Consider the following 25475-nt stretch of genomic DNA (forward strand, 5'->3'; position numbering starts at 1 on the left):
CCAACTGATGTCCCCGACGGGCCTTGGGACCAGGGTGGAATACAGGCTGGCCCACCGAGGTTGCTCACCCTCCAAAGGTGGCAGGAGATCCCGCCACTTTGTATCGGGGCGGGACACCAGGGTGTGGGCGTGAAGGGTGTGAAGCGTAAGTGTATATAAATATTTCCGTGAAGCAATTTGAAAGCTAACCGGCTGCAGTTCGTGCAGCCGGCTTGCAGTGAAAGGGTGAGGGGTGTGTTGGGATCTATGGGGTGGGGGCCCGATGGAAAGGTCCGGCGGGCCTGGGGTAAGGGATGGGCGGGGTGTGCCCTCGCACAAGGCTCGGCTAACATAAGCCCGAGCAGCGGGGGTCAAGGCGGCCTTCACCTCCTGAAGTACGCGCCGGGGGGTACGGAGGCTGGAGAGCCCCATGCGTCGAGCGAGCATCAGGGGATCCAGCCAGTCTCTCCGGTCGTAGTCCAGGAGGTCTCCGACCCTCGTAACTTCCGCCAGGACCAACCTCTGGCGCACCGAGCGGGACTCCGCCACCTGCACACGGAGCTGGGGGTTGTGTAGCAGGGGCTCCGTGAGGAGATCTGCCCCCACGGTGGCCGCCACGGACCTGGTTGTTAGAAACAATTTCCAGGTCCGGAGGAGGTCCTGGTAGAAGACCGGCAGCCCGGAGAGGTCTCGCGGAAAACCCCTCGGAGAAAGATAAAAGAGCTGCCGGTCATATCGAAACCCTTGGAAACGGCGCAGGAAGGCGTGCGCCAGTATGCTCCACGCCGAACTACTTGCACTATAAAAGAGCCTCTGCAGGGCCTGGAGGCGGAAGACGCGGACCTGAGTGTACAGACACTTCAGGCCCTGCCCTCCTTCCTTCAGGGGTAGATGAAGAACTCCAACAGGGGCCCAGTGCATTCCTGACCAAAAGAACTCTAGAATCAATCTCCGGAGATGGGTCAGGAAACCCGGGGCCGGGGCCAGGGTGTTGAGCCGGTACCAGAGCGTGGACAGGACTAGTTGGTTAAGCACCAGTGCTCTCCCTCGGAGGGAGAGACATCGAAGAAGCCTCGTCCATCTCCGGATCCGCTCTATCACCCCGCCCTCTAAATTTTGCCAGTTCTCCGGCGGGGAAGGATGCGTGGCGGAAAGGTAAACGCCGAGATAGAGCAGTGGACCCGCACTCCACCGGATGGTCTGAAGTGCGGGTGGGAGGGAGCTCACCTGCCGCCAGTCCCCCACCGCCAAGCCAGAGCTCTTGACCCAGTTGACTCGGGCGGAGGAGGCTGCCGAATAGATGGCTTGGCATGCCTCCACTCGCGCCAAGTCGCCCGGGTCCTGGACCACGAGAAGTACGTCATCGGCGTACGCCGACAGGACCAGCCGCAGCTCCGGCTCCCGCAGCACCAACCCTGTCATCCTCCTGCGGAGGAGACAGAGGAAAGGCTCGATCGCCAGAGCATACAACTGGCCCGAGAGGGGGCACCCCTGCCACACTCCTCGCCCGAAGCTGACCGGTTCAGTCAGGGTCCAGTTGAGCCTAACCAAACACTCCGCGGAGGCATACAGCACCCGGAGAAAACTCACAAACCGAGGTCCAAATCCAAACGCCTGCAGAGTGCTCAGGAGGTACCCATGGTCTACTCTATCAAACGCCTTCTCCTGATCAAGAGACAGGAGGGCGAACGATAGACCATCTCTCCGCCCGAGTTCCAAAAGGTCTCGGACGAGAAAGAGGTTGTCGAAAATGCTGCGACCCGGGACAGTATAGGTCTGGTCTGGGTGGACCACGTCCGCCATCACGGACCCCAGCCGCAGCGAGATTGCTTTCGCTACGATTTTGTAATCCGTGCTAAGGAGTGAGACGGGACGCCAGTTTCGTAGATCGCGGAGGTCCCCCTTCTTTGGCAGCAAAGCAAGCACCGCTCGCCTGCATGACAGAGGGAGGACCCCGCTCTGCAAGGACTCAGCCCAGACGGTGACTAGGTCTGGGCCGAGAATGTCCCAGAACGCGCGGTAAAACTCCACGGTCAGCCCGTCCATGCCCGGAGATTTATTGGTGGGCATGCGACGGAGGGCTTCCGAGAACTCGGCCAGGGTGAGAGGCAGCTCTAGTCGGTCTCGGTCGCCCACGCTGACCGTGGGGAGTTCCTCCCAGAGCACCTCGCAAGCGTCAGGATCGGTCGGGTCCGGGGAGAAAAGGCTTGTGTAGAAGTCACGGGCCCTCCCACACATCTCCTCCGGACCCGTGAGGGGGGTGCCGTCTTCCGCAAGAAGGCAGGTGACGTGTTTCTTGGCCCCCCTCGTTTTCTCCAGGGCATAGAAGAAGCGGGAGCCGCGGTCCATCTCCCGAAGGAGGCGGATGCGGGATCGAACAAAGGCACCTCGGGCCCGGTGGTCCTCAAGGGCCCGGAGCTCCTCCCGCTTCTCCCGGCACGCTCCGCAGAGGGACAGGTCCTCGGGATCGGCGGCCAGGCGCCTCTCCATCTCTAAGACCTCCCGTTCCAGCTGCTCTATTGCCGCATTTCGCCGTCGGCTGGTGCCCCGAGTGTAGTCACGGCAGAAGAGCTTGGCGCGCACCTTCCCGAGATCCCACCATCGCCGCACCGAGGGAAAGGCACGCCACTGCTCTCGCCAGGCCAACCAAAACTCCCGGAAGGACATCACAAAGCTCTCGTCCTCCAACAGGCTGTTATTAAAGTGCCAATAGGCTGGCCCCGGTCTCTCTGCACGGAGGGAAACCGTTACAGCGACTAAATGATGATCGGAGAATGGGGCCGGCCGAATGGCGGAGGAGTGGGCCTGTGAAAGATGGAAACGGGATAAGTAAATACGGTCCAACCGAGAGTGGTGTGACCGATGGGCCTCCACCCGGACAAAGGTAAACGTGGAGGTGTCATCTGGGTGATGGTCACGCCAGACGTCCACTAGGGAATGATGGTCAACTATCCCTTGAAGAATATTCGCAGCGGCCGGACTCGGTTCGGCCCCTGAGCGGTCCCGTTCCTCGAGGGTGGTGTTAAAGTCCCCTCCCAGGACCAGGCACTCGTGCGAATCCAGGGTGCCGAGAAAGTCGGACACCTGCTGATAAAATTGTGGCCGCCTGGAGCTCATTTGCGGGGCATAGATGTTAACAAAATTAACCACGAGCCCCTCCATACGGACTCGAAGGTGCAGCATGTGGCCCGGCACGGCCTCATTGACCCCTAGCACCTCAGGCCGTAGGTTGGGGGAGAATAGGGTTGCCACTCCAGCCTGCCAGGTCGCAAAGTGGCTAAAGTATACCCCGTCCCCCCACTCCAGCCGCCACCTGTCCTCGGCAGCCGGGTCTGTATGGGTCTCCTGCAGGAAAACTACAGAGTACCTCCCCTCCCGAAGGTAAGAGAGCACCTGGGACCTGCGGAGAGTCATCCTACAGCCCCTGGTATTCAGGGTCGCAATAATAAGAGGCATCATACGGAGGGCTGGGGGGGTGGGGGTCTTGTATTGGCGGGGGGGTTCAGGGCCCCCGGCGGGTTGCGCAGCAACCCATGACCCATCCCGTGGGTGAGTAGATCGCTTCGGAAGCTGCGGGCTCGCTCGTAGGCCGCAGCACCGCGCTTTCCTTGCCCCCTGCCCTCCTTCATAAGGGCCTTTGTGGCCTGGAGGAGTTGATCAAAGTCCCCCCATAGCCGAAGAGCCAGCTGTGCCCTATTGCGGGCGCCACGGGAGTGCTCTAGGAACTTCCGTAGCGCATGCCGCAGCTCATGCGGGGGTGGGGTTACAATTCCCGAGGTATTCCCTAATGGGCCTCTTAATACAGCCTCGTGGTCCGCTAAGGCAGGTAGACAGGGTGCGGACCACCGACGGGGCGTCTGACAGGCTGGAGTTATTAAATTCATTTCACGCCTTGGGGTGGAGGGGGATGGCAGGGGAAAAATTGCCACTCCCAACGGGTCGCGACTAGAAAGTGCAAAGACTGCTCCCTGGGGGGAGTCTGCAAAAGGCGGAAAGGAAATAACCCCAGGGGCGGCATTAACATTGCAGGAGGAGGGACCTTGGGCAGGGGCAGGGGTGGGGGCAGGGGCAGGGGTAAGGCTCTGGGGTGCAGGAGGCGAGCAGCTAAAGGAAAGTGCCTCCTGAGCAGAATCAAGGGTTAAGGGGGAAGGGGAGGGGCTCCCAAGAATGCTAGGTGCTGGCTCCATGGTGATTTTAGCGGTCACGGCATCAGGTGGTGGACCGCCTTCTGCAGGGTGCTCACCCGGAAAGGCAAAAAGGGGGAGGGAGCATGGGGAAAGGGAGGCTGGGGTAAGGCTGCCCAGCTCGAGGCCAGCCGGCAGCAAATCATCCCCTCCCTGGGTGACCGGGGTCAAATCCAGGGCCTCAATCTCCGCATACACGGAGGAGAGGCCAACTCCTGCCACCCCGGGGGCCTCTCCTCTAGGGCCCGCCTCAACGGCCGCCTCGGGGTCTGCGGGGGGTTCGGGTAGCGTCCAGGCAGAAGGGGTGTCCTTAGAAGTCTCGGAGGGGAGGGTTTCCCGTGGAGGGGGGATTCTGCCCTCCAATGCCAGTCCATCTTCCCCTCCCGACACCGGCAGATGGATCTCGCTCGCGGCCGTGGCGGGAGGCTCGATAGCAGTGCCTCCTTTCCTGGTCTTCCGGGGGGCTTCCGCGTCGGGTGGATGCAGCGGAGCTCGAGCCTTCCGCTTGCCTCGCTTCCCCTGGACTAGGGTCCAGCCCTCCATAGCATCATCTGGGGGTTGGTTAGCAGGGGTCGTGTCGGGGGGCGGAGGCGATGGTTTAGGGGTTCGGGGAGGTAGCGGTGGGGCAACATGAGGGGCGGGGGCTTCTCCTTGGGGAGGGCCCTCTCTTATACCCGATAACATCCTTGCCACACCCTCCTCCATGGGCTCTATTGGGGTGGTACTAGCAAGGGTGGAAACCCCTTGCTCGCTCGGGCATTGTAGGGAAGGTATCTCTTGGGCCCGGACGGGAGCAGCGATGGGTCGAGTAGGAGGAGGGTTGGTTTCAGGTACTGGGCAGCCAGGGGCGTCGGCAGCGACGGGGCCGATGTCCTGCCGGGTCTCGGGGGTTTCGGGTGCCCCTCCCCCCCGAGCCAAAGGGCAGTCTCTGCGGACATGCCCCGCTGAGCGGCAGAGGTAGCACCGGGCCTCTCCGGTAGAATAAAAGACCCGATAGCGGGCTCCCTCGTTGGGGACTAGAAAGGACCCCTCAAGCGCCTCTCCGTCACGCGCCCCTGCCGGTGGTAGAAGCTGCACTTGCCGGCGGAACGAAAAAATGTGACGGAGGGTGGGGTCCTTGCAGCCCAACGGGAGAGGGCTGATGACAGAAACAAGTTTCCCCAGGGTGGAAAGAGCGGGTAACAGGGCAGCATTGGGTAAGAAGGGAGGAACGGAGGTAAGGACGAGGCGAACGCCCAGGTCTTCTAACGGTTCTAGGGGGACAAACACCCCCCCTACCGTCAGGCCCCTCTCCACCGCCTCCTGGGCGGCATCCTCCGAGGCTAAGAAGAAAACGACCTTCCCATACATCTTGGAGGCCGCCACAATAGCCGTGGGTCCCACCACCTTCGCCAACGCCTGCACGTATGTCTCCACGTGGGGCGAGGCGGGCACCAGGAGGCAACGGACGCCGTGCTTCCTGGTCAAGGCGGGGAAAGGGCCTCGGCCGCTGGTGATGGTGGCAGAGGCGGGGGGGGGCGAGATGACGAGGCGGCAGGCAGCGGGGAGCCCGCTGCCGCCCGGGCATACGTCCTGGGGGCCGGGGGAGGGACAATCGCAGAGCTGGTGGAGGGAAACGCTGGGAGGGGCGCCACGGTTGATGACGAGGCCGCAGCGGTGGGGGCAGCTCCCGCCATGGAGGGCTCAGTGGTTTTAGCGGGGCCCTTTCCCTTCCACCCGCCCTGGCCCTTCTTGCGAACCGGGGGGGGTTTCCTAGAATCTGGGGGGGTGGTGGGTGCAGCAGCAGCAGCAGCAATCACCCTGGTGCCTCCTGCTACCGGTGCCCCAGCAGGGGGGGTGGCAAGTACCTTAACAATAGTAGTAGGGGGGGGACCTTGGGGGTTGGGCAGGGGTGGTGGTGGGGAAGGGACAACTAATTTTAATAAAGCAGTCTCGCCCCTCTCGTTCCCCGCCATTGTGAGCAGGGAGAGACAGGGAGACACCGGAAGGAGAAGGGGGGAGGGGAGAAGGCAGAATAGCCCCTCCCTCCGCTGGCTGCGGATGGGAAGGAAAAAAAAATGCCGAGGGAGGGGGGCTGGGAGGAAGGGGGGAACAAAATCGGGGTCCAGTAAAAGGGGCAAGTTGTAGGATAAGCAGTCCGGGGGGGGGTGCAGACCCACACACGTTTGTCCAAAGAGTCTCGGTTGGTCGGTTGTTAGGTCCGGTCCGGAAGGCAAAGTTCAAAGCAAACAGCTGGATCCGAAGGGAGATGGCAGATTGCCAGCAGGGACAGACTGCGGGGGGGCCGTGACAGTTGTAATAACGATGGGGGGGTAGGGGCACCGATGGATCGGGGGTGGGGGTCTCCACGCCACACCCCCTGTGCCGCCACAAACGCAAGTAATCACAGTCAAACTCCCCCCCACGAGAGCATAATTCAGAAAGTTACTCAGTCTTACGGCCTCCGTCACGATGATTTATATTATTTCTTCTGTCCGATGGAATCTCCGTCTCCGGCTGTGTTGGCTGTGTTCCAAGTCCTCCGGTATGTTAAGAATGCTATAAGGTCCGAGCTACTGGCGAAACGGCTGGGTCTGGGGGTTTCCACTCCCCCCTCCGGACAGCAAAATCGGCAATCTTCCCCCCCGTCCTCCGGGGGCTCAGCTGAGGCAAATAGCTGCGCCCGAAAGCAGGCGTGGGGGGGATGGCCGACAAAGGACGTAGATGGGAAAAAAACACAAAAAATAAAAAGAAAAATCAAAAAAAGCGTCTGGCCCGGTCGGGGGGGGACTAAGGCAGGTGCAAAAAAGTAAGAAAAATCCGGGCCAGGGGGCTTTAGGAAAGAATAGAAAGCAGATAGCTGAGGAGCAAGCAAAAGACGTTCCGTTTCCTAACAGGGAAGGTTCCAGAACTACCAGGAACCTTCTGGAGACACTTAAGACAGGCTGATTAGAACACCTGCAGCCAATCAAGGAGCTGCTAGAATCAATTAAGGCAGGCTAATCAGGGCACCTGGTTTTAAAAAGGAGCTCACTTCAGTTTGTGGTGTACATGTGAGGAGCTGGGAGCAAGAGGCACTAGGAGCGAGAACGCAGACTGTTGGAGGACTGAGGTGTACAAGCATTATCAGACACCAGGAGGAAGGTCCTATGGTGAGTATAAAGAAGGTGTTGGAAGGAGGCCATGGGGAAGTAGCCCAGGGAGTTGTAGCTGTTGCACAGCTGTTCCAGGAGGCACTTTAGACAGCTGCATTCCACAGGGCCCTGGGCTGGAACCCGGAGTAGGGGGCGGGCCCGGGTTCCCCCCGAATCCTCCCAGCTCCTGGTCAGACACGGGAGTCGTCGACCTGGACTGTGGGTTCAGAAAAACGGCCAAGCTGAGGGCTGCCGTGAAGCTCCAAGGCAAGCAAATCCGTCAATAAGCACAAGACCCACCAAGGTAGAGCAGGAACTTTGTCACAGTATCCTCTAGTTCAAACAGGAATTAATTCGGGGAAGTCCTGTGGCCTGTGTTATACAGGAGGTAGGACTAAATGATCATAGTGGCCCTTTATGGCCCTATAATCTATGAATCAATGAAAAATATTTCTTTAGTGAAATAAATGTGAAATGAACTGAATAGCTAATATATATTGATATTCCCAATTTTTTTAAAATAAACTATATTCTAGAGACAGCCAGATGGCTTGGCAGCCACTTGCCAATTACCAAAGACTCAGGTTGGGGAATGACTTAGGGATAGCCCTTTTGTGATATCCACATGTTGGAATCTAAAGGTAATGTAACATCTGAAATGTTTATGTCATCAATAACCAATAAAAGAGACTAGTCTTGATTACATATAGTAAACTTTGTCATTGGTGCTCTGACTCTTAGCACCCTTAATGCTATTTTTTTTCCAAATTGAGCACCTACATTGCACTGGCAAAATATGCATGCCCATGTGCAGAAGGATAATTACTTTCCCCAGATAAACACATTAGCATACAAACCCCTATTTACATACACAATTACCCAAATTGCATATTTCAGGCTACTAATGGTTTCTGTGCCTATATCGTGCAGCTGTAACTTAAGTGCTTAGCTTTGAAAAAACGGCCTTTACTGTTTACCTCAAGTTTCTAATACACTTTCGAGTGGAATACCTAATTACACTGCCATCTTGGGCTCTGGTGTTATGGACATTTTCTCTTCTGTGGAAAACGTTGTGTCTACAGTTCCTGTCTCTCTTTCCCCCCTAGCATTTGATCCACTCTGCTCCCTGAATCCCTGCCCCTTCGGAAAACAAGCAAGGACTGTGCTATATCTGAGTGAGCACAGATAGCCTGTGACATAATTCTTAGGTGCTGGCCCCTACCCCACTAGTTGCCATGCCAGGAACATGTTTTCAATTTTCTGGGTTTTTTTAACCTGTTTTTATGAAAACATCATGAAAGTGTTTTTGCTATAAAATTAGATGTATAGTAGTGTACCTGCTTTAGAACCCACATACTTCAAGTTCATTAAAGGCTTCTTGTAAATTTATACCATTCTAAATCTCGGTGTAACAAAATCAAGTCACTTAATCTCCCAGTGTCAACTGAAAAACGGGGATAGTCATATTTTTTTCTCTTACCTTTATATATCTTATATTTTCAGACGGCAAGCTCTTCTGATGTATGTACAGCACCTAGCACACTGCAGTTCCAACCTTGATTGGAGCATGTTGACACTATTGTAATACAAATAATAATATGAATAAAAGAAGGGAAAAACTCACCATTTGGTTAATACACATTATTTACCAGTGATTCTCTGAACCCCAGAGAGCCTTCTCAATTTTCACAGTTATTTCCCTTCAGCATTCTGCTTTTCTGTCTGTTTTCTAGTGTATGTAAACTGGGAAACATTTGTCATTAAGGGCTTGTCTCCACTTACACCTTCATTTAGGGTATGTCTACACTACGAAATTAGGTCGAATTTATAGAAGTCGTTTTTTTAGAAATCGGTTTTATATATTCGAGTGTGTGTGTCCCCACAGAAAATGCTCTAAGTGCATTAAGTGAATTAACTCGGCAGAGCGCTTCCATAGTACTGAGGCTAGAGTCAACTTCCAGAGTGTCGCACTGTGGGTAGCTATCCCACAGTCCCCACAGTCTCCGCTGCCCATTGGAATTCTGGGTTCAGATCCCAATGCCTGATGGGGCTAAAACATTGCCGCGGGTGGTTCTGGGTACATATTGTCAGGCCCCCATTCCCTCCCTCCCTCCGTGAAAGCAAGGGCAGACAATCGTTTCACACCTTTTTTCTTGAGTTACCTGTGCAGACGCCATACCACGGCAAGCATGGAGCCCGCTCAGGTAACCATCACCGTATGTCTCCTGGGTGCTGGCAGACGCGGTACTGCATTGCTACAAAGTAGCAGCAACCCTTTGCCTTGTGGCAGCAGACGGTGCAATAGGACTGGTAGCCGTCATTGTCATGTCAGAGGTGCTCTTGGCCGCGTCGGCCGGGAGTGCCTGGACAGACATGGGCGCAGGGACCAAATTTGGAGTGACTTGATCAAGTCATTCTCTTTAGTCCTGCAGTCAGTCCTATTGAACCATCTTATGGTGAGCAGGCAGGCGATATGGAGTGCTAGCAGTGGGATTGTACCATCTTCTGCCGAGCAGCCATGAGATGTGGATGGCATGCAGTCCTGCACCATCTGCTGCCAGCCAAAGATGTAAAAGATAGATGGAGTGTATCAAAACAAGAAATAGACCAGATTTGTTTTGCACTCATTTGCTTCCCCTCCCCCCACCCCCTGTCTAGGGGACTCATTCCTCTAGGTCACACTGCAGTCACTCACAGGGAAGGTGCAGCGAGGTAAATCTAGCCATGTATCAATCAGAGGCCAGACTAACCTCCTTGTTCCAATAAGAACAATAACTTAAGTGCACCATTTCTTATTGGAACCCTCCGTGAAGTCCTGCCTGAAATACTCCTTGATGTAAAGCCACCCCCTTTGTTGATTTTACCTCCCTGAAGCCAACCCTGTAAGCCGTGTCGTCAGTCGCCCCTTGCAACGGCAGACTATCGTTCCGCGCCTTTTTTCTGAGCAGACACCATACCAAGGCAAGCATGGAGGCCACTCAGCTCACTTTGGCAATTAGGAGCACATTAAACACCACACACATTATCCAGCAGTATATGCAGCACCAGAACCTGGCAGAGCGATACCGGGCGAGTAGGCGACGTCAGCGCGGTCGCGTGAGTGATCAGGACATGGACACAGATTTCTCTGAAAGCATGGGCCCTGCCAGTGCATGCATCATGGTGCTAATGGGGCAGGTTCATGCTGTGGAACGCCGATTCTGGGCTCGGGAAACAAGCACAGACTGGTGGGACCGCATAGTGTTGCAGGTCTGGGATGATTCCCAGTGGCTGCGAAACTTTCACATGCGAAAGGGCACTTTCATGGAACTTTGTGACTTGCTTTCTCCTGCCCTGAAGCACATGAATACCAAGATGAGAGCAGCCCTCACAGTTGAGAAGCGAGTGGCTATAGCCCTGTGGAAGCTTGCAATGACAGACAGCTACCGGTCAGTTGGGAATCAATTTGGAGTGGGCAAATCTACTGTGGTGGCTGCTGTGATGCAAGTAGCCCATGCAATCAAAGATCTGCTGATATCAAGGGTAGTGACCCTGGGAAATGTGCAGGTTATAGTGGATGGCTTTGCTGCAATGGGATTCCCTAACTGTGGTGGGGCCATAGACGGAACCCATATCCCTATCTTGGCACCAGAGCACCAAGCCGGCAAGTACATAAACTGCAAGGGGTACTTTTCAATAGTGCTGCAAGCTCTGGTGGATCACAAGGGACGTTTCACCAACATCAACGTGGGATGGCCGGGAAAGGCGCATGACGCTCGCATCTTCAGGAACTCTGGTCTGTTTCAAAAGCTGCAGGAAGGGACTTTATTCCCAGACCAGAAAATAACTGTTGGGGATGTTGAAATGCCTATAGTTATCCTTGGGGACCCAGTCTACCCCTTAATGCCATGGCTCATGAAGCCGTACGCAGGCAGCCTGGACAGTAGTCAGGAGCTGTTCAAATACAGTCTGAGCAAGTGCAGAATAGTGGTAGAATGTGCATTTGGATGTTTAAAGGCACGCTGGTGCTGTTTACTGACTCGCTTAGACCTCAGCGAAACCAATATTCCCACTGTTATTACTGCTTGCTGTGTGCTCCACAATATTTGTGAGAGTAAGGGGGAGACGTTTATGGCGGGGTGGGAGGTTGAGGCAAATCGCCTGGCTGCTGGTTACGCACAGCCAGACACCAGGGTGGTTAGAAGAGCACAGGAGGGCGCGGTACGCATCAGAGAAGCTTTGAAACTCAGTTTCATGACTGGCCAGGCTACGGTGTGAAAGTTCTGTTTGTTTCTCCTTGACGAAACCCCCCGCCTCTTGGTTCACTCTACTTCCCTGTAAGCTAACCACCCTCCCCTCCTCCCTTCGATCACCGCTTGCAGAGGCAATAAAGTCATTGTTGCTTCACATTCATGCATTCTTTATTCATTCATCACACAAATAGGGGGATGACTACCAAGGTAGCCCAGGAGGGGTGGTGGAGGAGGGAAGGAAAATGCCACACAGCACTTTAAGCACAGCACTTTAAAAGTTTACAACTTTAAAATTTATTGAATGCCAGCCTTCTTTTTTTTGGGCAATCCTCAGTGGTGGAGTGGCTGGTTGGCCGGTGCCCCCCCCCCACCGCATTCTTGGGCGTCTGGGTGTAGAGGCTATGGAACTTGGGGAGGAGGGCGGTTGGTTACACAGAGGCCGTAGTGGCAGTCTGTGCTCCAGCTGCCTTTGCTGCAGCTCAGCCATACACTGGAGCATACTGGTTTGATCCTCCAGCAGCCTCAGCATTGAATCCAGCCTCCTCTCATCATGCTGCTGCCACATTTGAGCTTCAGCCCTGTCTTCAGCCCGCCACTTACTCTCTTCAGCCTGCCACCTCTCCTCCCGGTCATTTTGTGTTTTCTGCACTCTGACATTATTTGCCTCCACGCATTTGTCTGTGCTCTGTCAGTGTAGGAGGACAGCATAAGCTCAGAGAACATTTCATCACGAGTGCGTTTTTTTTTTCTTTCTAATCTTCACTAGCCTCTGAGAAGAAGATCCTGTGATCATTGAAACACATGCAGCTGGCGGAGAAAAAAAAAGGACAGCGGTATTTAAAAAGACACATTTTATAAAACAGTGGCTACAATCTTTCAGGGTAAACCTTGCTGTTAACACTACATACATAGCACATATGCTTTCCTTACAAGGTCGCATTTTGCCTCCCCCCACCGCATGGCTACCCCCCACCCCTTTCTCCGTGGCTAACAGCGGGGAACGTTTCTGTTCAGCCACAGGCAAACAGCCCAGCAGGAACTGGGTCCCCTGAAGAAAAGCACCCTATTTCAACCAGGTGACCATGCATGATATCTCACTCTCCTGAGGATAACACAGAGAGATAAAGAACGGATGTTGTTTGAACGCCAGCAAACATACACTGCAATGCTTTGTTGTACAATGATTCCCGAGTACATGTTACTGGCCTGGAGTGGTAAAGTGTCCTACCATGAAGGACGTAATAGGGCTGCCCTCCCCAGAAACCTTTTGCAAAGGCTTTGGGAGTACATCCAGGAGAGCCGCGAATGCCAGGGCAAATTAATCCTTTCACATGCTTGCTTTTAAACCGTGTATAGTATTTTAAAAGGTACACTCACCGGAGGTCCCTTCTCCGCCTGCCGGGTCTAGGAGGCAGCCTTGGGTGGGTTTGGGGGGTACTGGCTCCAGGTCCAGGGTGAGAAACAGTTCCTGGCTGTTGGGAAAACCGGTTTCTCCCCTTGCTTGCTGTGAGCTATCTACAACCTCCTCCTCATCATCATCTTCTTCGTCCCCAAAACCTGCTTCCGTGTTGCTTCCATCTCCATTGAAGGAATCAAACAACACGGCTGGGGTAGTGGTGCCTGAACCCCCTAAAATGGCATGCAGCTGATCATAGAAGTGGCATGTTTGGGGCTCTGACCCGGAGCGGCCGTTCGCCCCTCTGGTTTTCTGGTAGGCTTGCCTCAGCTCCTGAAGTTTCATGAGGCACTGCTTCGGATCCCTGTTATGGCCTCTGTCCTTCATGCCCTGGGATATTTTGACAAAGGTTTTGGCATTTCGAAAACTGGAACAGAGTTCTGATAGCACAGATTCCTCTCCCCATACAGCGATCAGATCCCGTACCTCCCGTTCAGTCCATGCTGGAGCTCTTTTGCGATTGTGGGACTCCATCATGGTCACCTCTGCTGATGAGCTCTGCATGGTTACCTGCAGCTTGCCACGCTGGCCAAACAGGAAATGAGATTCAAAAGTTCGCAGTTCTTTTCCTGTCTACCTGGCCAGTGCATCTGAGTTGAGAGTGCTGTCCAGAGCGGTCACAATGGAGCACTCTGGGATAGCTCCCGGAGGCCAATACCGTCAAATTGTGTCCACAGTACCCCAAATTCAACCCGGCAAGGCCGATTTAAGCGCTAATCCACTTGTCAGTGGTGGAGTACGGAAATCGATTTTAAGAGCCCTTTATGTCGAAATAAAGGGCTTCATCATGTGGACGGGTGCAGGTTTACATCGATTTAACGCTGCTAAATTCGACCTAAAGTCCTAGTGTAGACTAGGGCTAAGTGAAGATGCTACCTATACCAACAGGAGAGCTGCTCCTATCGGCATAGGTACTCCACCTTCTTGAGAGGCAGTAGCTATGTCAACAGGAGAAGCCCTCTCATAGACATATTGCTGTCTATACTGGGGAGTTAGGTTGGTATAACAACATTGCTCAGGATGTGGTTTCCAAGCCCCTAAGAGTCAAAATGCTAAGAGTCAAAATGCTGTTCATTCCTTCTGAGGGAGAGTAATAGACACAACTCCCTCCAGAACTCCTGGATGTTACTCCTCAGCTGGTCAGAGGTTCACTACAGAGTTGCCTAAGGCACTCTCTTCCCCTTCCTCAGAACCCCAGCCCCTACCAACTTGGGAGCAAAGGCAAATGTGTGCCTATATCATTGAGTGGAGACTTGATAGTCTCTAATCTTCAGTCTCCTTCCTTACTTAAAAGAGAGGTTATTATTACTCTGTGTCTTAATAATGAAGCTCAAAAGAAAACTGTGCAGAAACTGTCTTGAGATTGTCTTTTAAGTGGAAAAACACACACAGTTTAGAGGGGAAGGATACTGTGTGCTTCTCAGGAGCCAACAACATATACCGTCCTGTATTGCAGGCTGTAGCAAAGCCACTCAAGCGAGACAGTTTCAGATAGCTGCCAGAACTAGTCTTTATTTCACTTGTCAAAGGAATGCCCACCTTTTTGGAACAATTTTTCTTCTGTCTCCATGTAAGGAATGATTTTCCTAACCATGCCAATAATGGTATTTTTTGAGATTTAAAATCTGTACTATCAGCCCCCGTGCAACCTCCCCCCCCCACATCATGACTTGAAACCATAAAATTACATGCTTCTACATGTGTTTTATTCCTATACATTATTTCTTTTTTTGTATTCCCCAGCTAAGGAAGAAAAATGAACATTGTTCTTGTAACATATTAACTGCTAAAATGCAATAGTGAAAGACAATGGTGCCAATAATAAACAAAACTAAACTAAAACAGAATAATAAGTGGGTGGGGAAACAGAATCATGCTTTTCATGGGAATCTTGCTTCAGCTTTTCCTGTGGTATGATACACATCTCTACAGTATATCTGAGAGGCTTTGTTTGTTTGGGTTGAACTGATATTCACCTGTAGTTAAACTAATTCATAAAACCCTGCTTCATGCCATTCAGTGGGAATTAACAAAGGTGGTATGAGGATGTTACTTTTCCCTGGTGTGATGGGAGTCTGTCGGAAAGGAACAAAAATACCTGTATCCTCTGTTTAAGTTAAAAAATGTAAACAAGGTTTTATAAATGTCCTTTAAGCAATATGGCTGTGTTCTTGCCTCCACTGCTTCTGCATTCACATCTATCTAATTATTGACTTGATTTTGCTCCCTTTGCTGGTCAAGACCTTGAGTTACATGGTGGGAATAAAGAAAGGAAAAGCATAAAGTTGTTGTTAATGAAAAAAATTAACACTCTAATTAACAGTACTTTAAACCATGAAACATGGATGCTGCTCCTACTTAATGTACATGAATTATTTTAGTGAAGGAGTCTGGAACAAATCTCCTAGGATGCCTCACAAGAAAAATAAACTTCTGAAGATAAACAGTTACCATTTCTAACTTCCATAAAGAAATAGAAAATAGACAATTGTTGAGGTGTGTGTTATGGTGCCCTCTTCGGTGCACGGAAAACTGCCATGTTAGACAATTAAATCACAACAAATTCAAGATAATCTGTCTTTGAAGGCAGCCAAAATGGCTTCTAGCTGAGCAGGGAGGCAATGGACAGAGACTGCAAGGAACTGTGGATCTTGGGCTATCTGAGCTGTTCCTTTAGTTCATTTGACCTCTATTTACCAAGGTGCACAGAACATCAATTGGTCAGAACCATGCTATTTGTTCATGTGACCTCTGGCACAAATATATGTTGTCTGAGGCACATTGTATCTTTTTATCTATAACAGGCTATGATGTATTACTATTTGTGTTTCAAGTGTTATGCTAGTGAACAAAATTCATAATTTACAAATGTCATTCAATATGATGCCAGCAGTTTTTAAGGAAAAGTCCACTGAGATTTTCAGCTGCATATTGCTTTTTATTAAGATTGGCTTTTTTAGGTACACACACATTCTATAGATGCAGTTTTCTAAAATATTTCTTTCTAGGAAAATGTTTCATCACACAAAAGATTATGGAGATGCAGAGCAAATATGATGTGGATCTAACACACATGTAATATTGGGAGTCATCAGATAATCATTGTCAGCCTTCAAAACCTCTGAAAGCAAAATCAGGTCAAATTACATAATATTAAATTCTCCTTAAAAAAGCTAGCAAGCTGGGATTGGATGTATGCAGCTTAGTGAGCTCGGTGTATAAAAAGATTTCTCACCATTTCATTTTCAGTAACAGGACACTGACATCTTGATTTTCAAATTTGCCAGTGATGGAGAATCTACTTCACTCCTTTGTAAATTATTCCAGAGGGTTGATTACAATTACTTTAAAATGCACGCCTTATTTCCAGTCTGAATTTTTCTTCAACCTCCAGCCATTGCATTTCATTATACCTTTGTCTGCTAGATTAAAGAGCCTATTATCAAATGTTTGTTCCCTATGTAGAGACTTATAGACTGTGATCAAGTTGCCTCATGACTTTCTCTTGGTTAAGCTAAATAGATAGACTCAAGGAGCTCAGTCCCTAAGAGGTAGATTTCCCAATTATTTAACCATCCTGTGGCTCTTCTCTGAATCCTCTCCAATTTATCAGCATCCTTCTTGAATTGCAGACACCAGAATTGGACACAGTATTCCAACAGCACTTGCAGCAGTGCCAAATACAGAGATAATATAACCTCTTTATTCCTACTTGAGATTCACCTGTTTATGCCTCCAAGAATTGCACTAGCCCTTTTGGCCACAGAATCACAGTTGGAGCTCATGTTCAGCTGTTTTATCCCAACAACCCCCAAATATTTTTTAGAGTCACTGCTTCCCAGGATAGTATCCTCCATCCAGTAAGTATGGCCTACATTCTTTGTTCCTAGATGTATACGTTTACATTTAGCTCTATTAAAACATATTGTCTGATGGTGCTCAGCTTACCAAACAATTCAGTTCACTCTGTGTGAGTGACCTCTCCTCTTCATTATTTACCACTCCCCCAGTTTGTGCATCATATGAAAACTTCATTATTGAAGATTTTGTGTTCTACCATGTCATTAATAAATGTTAAATAGCATAGGGCCAAGTGTCATGCTGTCTGGAATGGTTCACAACTGTGAGAGCCTACCTATCAGAAAACAGGACAGACAGCCCAAACTGGTAATGTGTTCTATAATTAGATTTCACCAAGCCAGTACCAAATGTGAACTCCTGGATCACTATACCAGTCTTACCACGGAGTCACAAACCCCTTTTTTTTTAATCAAAATGTGCAGTAGCATGTTAAATGCCATACAGGAATCTCAGTATCATCAACACTAACACCTTGATCAACTGGACTTATAATCTTAACAAGGAAAGATACCAAGTTAGTTTCACAGGATGTATTTTCCATAAATCTATGTTGATTGGCATTAATTATATTACTCTAATTTAATTCTTTATTAATCTGGTCCTGTATTATCCACTCTGTTATTTTACCTAGGATCAAGATCAGATTGATAGGCCTATAATTGCTAGTCATCTCATTTATACTTTTAAAATATTAGCACAACATTAGCTTTCTTCTAGTCTTCTGAATCTTCCACAGTGTGAGAAGAGTTATTGAAAAGCAACATTAGATATCCAGCAAGCTCCTTTGGCCAGCTCTTTAAAAACTCTTGGATGCAATTTTTCTTTCTTTGCTGATTTAAAAAATTTCTAAATTTAGTAGCTGCTGTTTGATACCCTCCTGTCTTACTACTGGAATGAGAAGTGCTTCATATTCATATAATATGTCTAAATCATCTGTTTTTTCCCAAATGTAGAACAGATATATTAACTGAACTCTTCTGCCTTTTCTGCATGTACTGCTGAGCTTTTCCATACATCTTGAGATAATATTTTAAGAAATCAGGCAAATAAAGAGGTTCCAGGCATTTCTGACCCTCCCAAAAGTACACAGCTTCCATAACTGAAGTGATCTGGTTATTAATTGCCATCAGCTTACCAAAGGCAAAGCATTTTTCTTTTTACCTAGAGAATCAAGTTTCCAAGGCTACACATTCTTACATAGTTCTCTGAGCTGTACTTAGCTAAAATTGGATTGCTTTTCTAACCACATAGTGCTCTGTGAACAGTGTACAACATTTTCTCAGACCCGAGGGTGTCATATTTATAGAGATGGTTGGTAAATGTTTTAAAAAAAAATGTTTTTCATCAGAAAATGCCAGTTCATTGAAACTGAAACCGTTTTTGTGACCATTTTTTGACTCTCAATTTTTTTTTTAAAAAGAGTTTTGAAATTGTCAGAATGTTTGGTTATGAATTAAAATAGTCTTGTTTTCTGCCTCAACGTTTTGTTTAGAAATATAAGCTAAGTATAGTACAAAAAAGAAAAGAAAGAAAAAAGAAAAGAGAGAAAGAAATGGTCAAACTCAAAATGAAATCTTTCAAAATTATCAACATGAAATGTTCTGATTGACCCAAACAGAAATATTTTTCAGCTTTTCAGTTTATGAAAATGTTCAAGATTTTGACTTTAGTCCTGATTCGGGATAGACAGTTTTTGTTTGTTTGTTTGGTTTTTTTTGATACTTCAAACTTGAATGGAACAGGAAAATTGTTTCTTACCCAGCTCTAGTAATTGCATTTTTTACAATTTTTTAGACATGAGAATGAAAAACACAAAATAATTCCAATATCCTTTCCACTGAAATATTCAAGACCCTTAAATTATTACATGCTTTTCAGTTTGCTTGGATTTTGCATAATATCATTGTCTTGCACTCCACACAATTCATACAAAATTCCAGAAAAAGTTTGACTTCATTTTGACTCTTGAAATACCATAATAGCCCTTACATTATAAAGCTTATATGAAATATCTCACTGAAGCTAATGGAGTTTTGCAACTTGGGAGGTAGCGTGCACATTGTTCTGTACATAGTAGGAAATGCAGTTTGCCTACTAAAACAAGCTATGAAAAAGAGCCAGTGAGTATACGCAGTGATCTGTTTCCAGATTTAACAAATTTCAACATAAAAATTCATATTTTTAATTAAGAAATACAAAAACTCCTGAACCACTTGCCAAATTTAATGTTAAAAACCAAAGTGCTGATCCATAACAAAAAATCTAACTCATGAGTAGCTCTTACTAATGTGAGGAGCCAATGGAATGACTTGTGTGGGTCCAGCTTTTGCCAGATCAGGCCCTACATTTATTTCTTTAAGTAGAAATGTGTGAAATAGCGTCATAACATGACAATTTGGAGAAAACAAATATTGATCTTTTTAATACAAAAGATGACCAAAAAAACCCTTCCACATAACATACTATTTGAACATGTTTTGTTCTAACTACAACAAACCCCTCTCTCTCTCTCTCCTACCCTTGTATCTGGGCAAAAATCATATGTGCAAAAGTTTTATCTTTATGCAAATTAAATGGATCAATTATGGGACTCCTCAAAAATGGTGTTTATAGCGAAAATGCTGACAGACTCTTATTAAAGCTGCCAAGTGCCACTAGAATGAGGTGCCTTTAACCCCAGTGAATGCTGATGTAGAGGTTTAGTACTGTATGAATTTTATAAAGTTACCCAGGAGAGTTATTTTATTATTCATTGAGTCTTGTGTCTGGTGCAGTAATTGCATCTGGTGCAATTTTTCTTGCCTTACTTTGTGGTTATTTTTTATTCTGTCTAAAATGGGGAAAGGTTCTAAAACAGGAGAAAAGCTTGAGCTCATGTATTTAACCTATTCTGTGTCAAAAGGAAACTGGAGGTTGGTAATAGAAAATTCTTGATGTGGTATTTCTTTTCCCTCCCAGCATTACATGTAATGAAAACTACATTTATTCTGCATACAAAACATAACAAGAAGTTAAGCATAGTAGTAGATATTAGTTTCCTACCAAATAAATTACTAATGATCTGCCAATTGTTTTAAAATGTTGACTGTCTTCTGTATACCACTTAATACAATAAACATCTACCTAAATCTTCAGTCACATCTTAACCTTACAATTAAATATCAGCTGAAGGTTTGAAGGAATTAAAATTCAGTTTCCATGGACTTAATTTTTTTTAATTTATTTTTTTGTTAATGTTTTCATGGGCTTTCTGCAGTCTCATAAATAGCAAAATATATATCTTGATGCAGCGGACCAGAATATACTGTTACTGATTTGTGTTTTGAAAGGTTTTCTACATGCTTATTTAAAAAAAATATTGCAAAAGCAGTTAACATCCCCACTTATACAAAAATTATAGCATGCAATACTTAACACTCTTGATTGACATTCTGAATTAAAACTATTAATTTTTCAGTCGCCAAATAACCACATTGTTAGATTGCTTTCATTTTAAGCAGTTTACAGGATTCTACCCAAGTAATATGTTAGACATTAATAAGCAATTCGGTAGAGAACACATTTCAGATTAGGTAGGGTGCGGCTGCACTGAAGATGTGGCTTCACTATTGGCTCATTTTTTTCACTTAAAAATGAGAGCGTTTTTGAGTAATCCAAGGTAAATTTTCCCTTGATAGAGGGGAGACAACAGGATTTTCTTTTTAAAGTCCACCTCTGTCTGTGTGTGGTAATATATTAACAACTTTATACAATAACTGAAGCTCCCTCTCTGTGTCTTCACTTACAGGAAGAGCCATATGTGATGTTCAAGAAGTCTGACAAACCTCTGTATGGGAATGATCGATTTGAGGGATATTGCATTGACCTCCTCAGGGAGCTAGCTACCATCCTTGGATTTACCTATGAAATTAGGCTGGTGGAGGATGGCAAATTTGGAGCCCAGGATGATACCAGTGGACAATGGAATGGAATGGTTCGTGAACTAATTGATCATGTAAGTTCCTTTTTGGAAGCTTGTCTGCTATCTTACTGAAATTTAAGTGAGGGCAACATTTAACAAGGTCCTGCAGGTTACTGATTGCTTTTTTTACATGGATAGATTGTTATAATAGTGTATGTTAATGCTAATGGTATGCTGAGATTTTCTAGGCTAACAAGTCACCGTACTTAAAACAACAACAACAAAACAAAACAAAAAAAAAACCCAAACCAAACCAAAAAAAAAAACCTTAAAGATGCTTTTTTCCAGTTTTTAAAATGTATCATTAAACATGAGCTATTTATTTTGCATCTCTGTTTTTGTCTTCCAAATGGAAAGAGCTTCATGCTTTCATGAATCATTTCCAAATCTAAATGTAGAATAGATAACATCCACAATGATTTCTTAGGAGCAATGTATTTCCCTTGTGAAAAGAAATATCATAATCACTAACTTAATCATTCAGGAGCAATCAGCCCTTCTTTTCTGGCAGGAGATTTGATACTGTGTCCCAGAGGAAACCCTATATAACCTTTAAAATATGCAGTATTATCTCCCATTAACATACACTGAGCAGATCCCTGTCTTTTCTCCTTAAAACATCTGCTGTAAAGTCCAGGCAGTAAGACAGAAATATCAATGCACACTGAAGCAGCAGGGTAATTCAATCTGAGTCAAAACAGATATCATTACTGGCAATTGTTTGTAATTGAATAAGTCAGGCATCCCTTTTCTCTGGCCTTTAAAACTTTCTCAGTTGATGGTGCCAATTGAATTTGGTCTCTTGGAAATGGAGTTTAGTCTGTTTGCAAATTATGCAATTGTCTCTAGCTTCTTTGTGTTTGTTGATTTTGGTAAATTGGTCAATGTCCAGACATCTGATCAAAGCCACTTGAAATAAACCAAATAAACCTGTGCATGAATTTGATTTAATACAACCAAAAGATAGGAAGATTATTCTGTAGCTCCAGTCACACCTTTTCAGGGGGACACTGGGAAAAATGCATGGGTCTTCTGAAGCAAGAACAGACAGTTTTTGACCGACTTGAACCTATCCTGCCTGCCTCTGTTTGCCCAAAAGGTTCACAAGACAGTGAGAACATATGCCAGGATATTCAGATTTACTATAAGTATTACTTTAACACCCTTCTCTTAAATTATATTGTAATCCTGTTTTGAAGAGAAGTACGTTAATGCAAAGTTTTTATCTTGTGCCTGCAGCATCCACACGGGGAGGAACAGTGCAGCACATCAGTGCGCACTGCTATACACACTCCCATAGTCCGAACTGCAGGGCAGTGTAGACATGTCCTAAGACATGTCTGAAGAAATTCTGGCACTGAAATGAAAAGTTTAGAGCTGGGGCTGCTCCAGTCACTCCCTTCAGATGATATATCACAAACTCAATAACTGTTTTTACCCATGCGGCCTCAAGCTCATTCACTGGTTGGATCAATATTCCCCCTTCCTCCATGGAAAATTTTGACTTTTTAATTTACAGAGCTTAAGGCCAGAAGGGACTACCAGATCATCCTGTATATACAGACCTCCTGTATATCGGGTAGGCCACCAGTTACCACCCAGAACCTGCACACTAAACCCAACAGTTGAAATTAGATCGAAGTATTACAGTCCACAGGAGACTAGATGATTATGTGCAACAGGCAGAGAATTGGAGGGACCGAGGTGCTCTGGTGCCCAAGAGCCCACAACGGCAGGGAAATGAGTAAGTGAGAAATACCCAGATAATCCTGGCATGTGCTGCACCCACATGCTGCAGAGGAAGATGAAAGCCTTTGCCAATCTGACCTGAGGGAACATTCCTTCGCAATCCCTCTTATGATGCTTAAGTTAGAGCCTGAACATGTGAATAAGAACTAGACAGCCAAGCACCTGAGAGAAAGAATGTTCGGTGCCACCTCAGAGCACTGGCCCTCCCTGTGCAGTGTCCCATCTCTAGCCGTGGCTATCCCTGAGGCTTCAAAAGAAGGGGAGAAAAAAATTAAAATCTTCCCAGAATATATTGGGTGAAAATAAAATCTGAGTGTGCAGGTAGCTGGCTAAAACCCTGAAGCATGAGCTTTTAGGAACATAAGACATGAACTAGAAATGAGCCTCCGGTGCTGAACCCTGCCCATTATCATCACTCAGTTTCCTCTCATTGGGGACGGTTTATTACAACATAGTCTAAAGAGTCCATAACAAAAGACCCCAAACATAGACAATTTATTACCCCCTTAAAATCACACAATATCTATTCCCTTGATGTCCCGCATATTACACTCTGGCATCTTCCACCATGCCTGTGCTCTTCGTCAGTCATCTCTTGCCTTTTAACAGAGCAGCAACCCCACCCCGTCCAGCTGGAGTGCAATCCAGCTCTTCCCAGCAGAGACACCCACAGCCTTTCTGCTGGGAGTTCAGCAGGGGAGCCACTAGTCCTTTCCAGCCCTCTTGCTCCAGCTCTTCAGCATGGAGGTAAACCCGTTTGTTGCATCAATCCTCTCCAGCTCTCAGCTTCACACTCCAGCTTAGAAGTCTGCAGGCAACTCCCTCTGGTGGTCCCTCACCTTCAGCTTTCTGCAGCCTTCTTGCTCTGGTTCTCTGGCTTGGGGAGGTCTAGCTGCTTCAGTCATACCCCAGAAACCATGTACAGCTTTTTTCAGGGACCTTCCACAGTCCCCCTGGTTTATGGCACCTCTCACCTGCCCTTTTCCTAACTGAGTCAGGCAGCTCTGATTCACCAGATATCTCTCCCTTCTAAGGCCTGGGTGCCCTCTTTGACACCCAGTTAGGAGGTAGATGATGAGTCACAGGTGCACTGGCTATGCTCCCTCATTAAGGACCGGTGTTACCCAGTGACAGGCACCCAAACTGCAACTCCCATGATGCACCACAACAGCATTCCTGAATCACTTTTGTTTTTAGTTTTTGGGTGATGTGGCTTTTTTGTTGTTTCATTAAAAAGTATGTTTTTTTCCTGTAACAAGCAATTATTTGTCGCAAAATAATTCATTTATTCAAAACCCCAATTTTCAGTCAAAAACCATTTTGATTGAACATTTTCAACCAGTCTAATTGCTTTCTCTATTTCTCTCTCAGCTTTTATGCCTATTCTTATCTTTCTATGTATGTTATTCTTTTCTCTATATTTAGCTGTATCCCTCTGTAGCTCTATTTTATATATCTATCTCTGTGAGTCTGTGTGTGTGTGTGTGTGTAATTAGTAAGCAAATATTTTAGATATGAGAAGTTCCCCAACTATTTAGTGTGGAGACATCAAGGTAGAAAATGATTATATATGATCATCTCCCTCTGCCACTTCAGCTTGAATCACTTTAGAGTCATCCTTTTTACTTAGTTCCTCCATCTGTGTTTACAGCAGCCTGTTATTTTTTGTTTGTAACCATCCAGTGACCTCCCATCCAGATTATTTGTTTAGAGTGACACTCATAATGTGCTGAGTGATTTCCAGACATTCTGAGAATCCCCTCGGCAAAGGCACCTCACAGGCTAGGGATAATTTGTAGCATATAGGCCGCAACTTCATTAAATAAACAAATATGTAAATAAATGAAGGAAACAAGTGAGCGTAATCTTTTCACTACAGAGTGGTTGAGGCTGTTTAACCTGAGCACGAGCCAATCTTTGTCTTGGCTGGTAGACCCTGAGATCAAAATGGCTATCCAGCAAGATGCACCATCCAGGCCAAGACATGCAGCTTGCACCAACCTATGCTCTACTCCAGTAGAAAGTGCTAGGGCTGGGAAAGATTCCAAACAGTCTCATTGGTGAGTCCTTTAGTCTCAGCTACATATGAATACCATAATTCTGGGAAATACACATCTATCATCCTAGCCCAAACACCCAAATAAATGTACCCTCCTGCAAAGACAGCATCCACCCAAACACTACAACATAATGCAGGGGATTGTGTGGAAACAAAAACATAATTCTAACTTGACTTGAACACAGAATAAAATAAATTTAACCAACATAGCACCACCCATAATACATACAGCAATTACACACCAGTAAAGATAAGGACCAACTGCTCGCCCTAGGTCCTGCGTGTGGGTAGGCATATGGGAGGGAAAACTTTGTTGCAGCTGGAGGTGTGTGTGAATGTCCTTTTTGTCCTCCCACAGCTCATCTGAAGGAGTAGATTTGTAGGAGTAATCAGGTTGCCTCTCTCCTGCCCTATAAGTAGGCTCTTTAGAAGAACAGGAGAGACCTTGAGCACAGCCTGAGCCCGAAACAGCTTGTGATTGGTCTGGAGGGACAAGTAGCTTCTGGCATCCATTCAGGGATTCACCCCAAGCAAAATGAGCCCAGGGAGCTGCAGTCCTATGAATCTGTGTGTGAGCACAGGGTGAGAGTGGGGGCTAAAGAGTGGGGATGACTGAGCAGAATTGAAGAGGGGCCAGTCCCTGCCTCCAAGTGCTCACAGTCATATACAGAAACAGAGGTGGGGGAAGGAGAAAACAGAGTGGTCTTTTTTATAGATTCATTGTAGGTAGCATGGCAGAACTGTCTTTAAGAGGGACTTAAATATGGACAGCATAGGGAAACGTTCTGTTATTCGTGTCCGGGATATGTTAGTTTTCACACAACTGCTGCAGAGGAGCTTCCTGTCACACTGGCCGTCTTTGACATTTTGCAGGTGATTAG

At 47.3% G+C, this 25475-nt stretch overlaps 1 protein-coding gene across 4 annotated transcripts in view; it reads left to right on the forward strand.

The window, feature by feature from the left end:
- Positions 1–25475, forward strand: part of GRIK2 (glutamate ionotropic receptor kainate type subunit 2) — a 626152-nt gene that overhangs the window by 354135 nt on the left and 246542 nt on the right. For all 4 annotated transcript variants that reach the window (XM_084624592.1, XM_084624595.1, XM_084624593.1 and 1 more), the window contains one exon: positions 20613–20819. In XM_084624592.1, the coding sequence (XP_084480718.1) occupies positions 20613–20819 (207 nt within the window). The remainder of the gene's footprint in view (positions 1–20612; positions 20820–25475) is intronic.

Source organism: Lepidochelys olivacea (assembly GCF_965140295.1).
Source record: "Lepidochelys olivacea isolate rLepOli2 genome assembly, chromosome: 3".
Classification (NCBI taxonomy): Eukaryota; Metazoa; Chordata; order Testudines; family Cheloniidae; genus Lepidochelys; species Lepidochelys olivacea.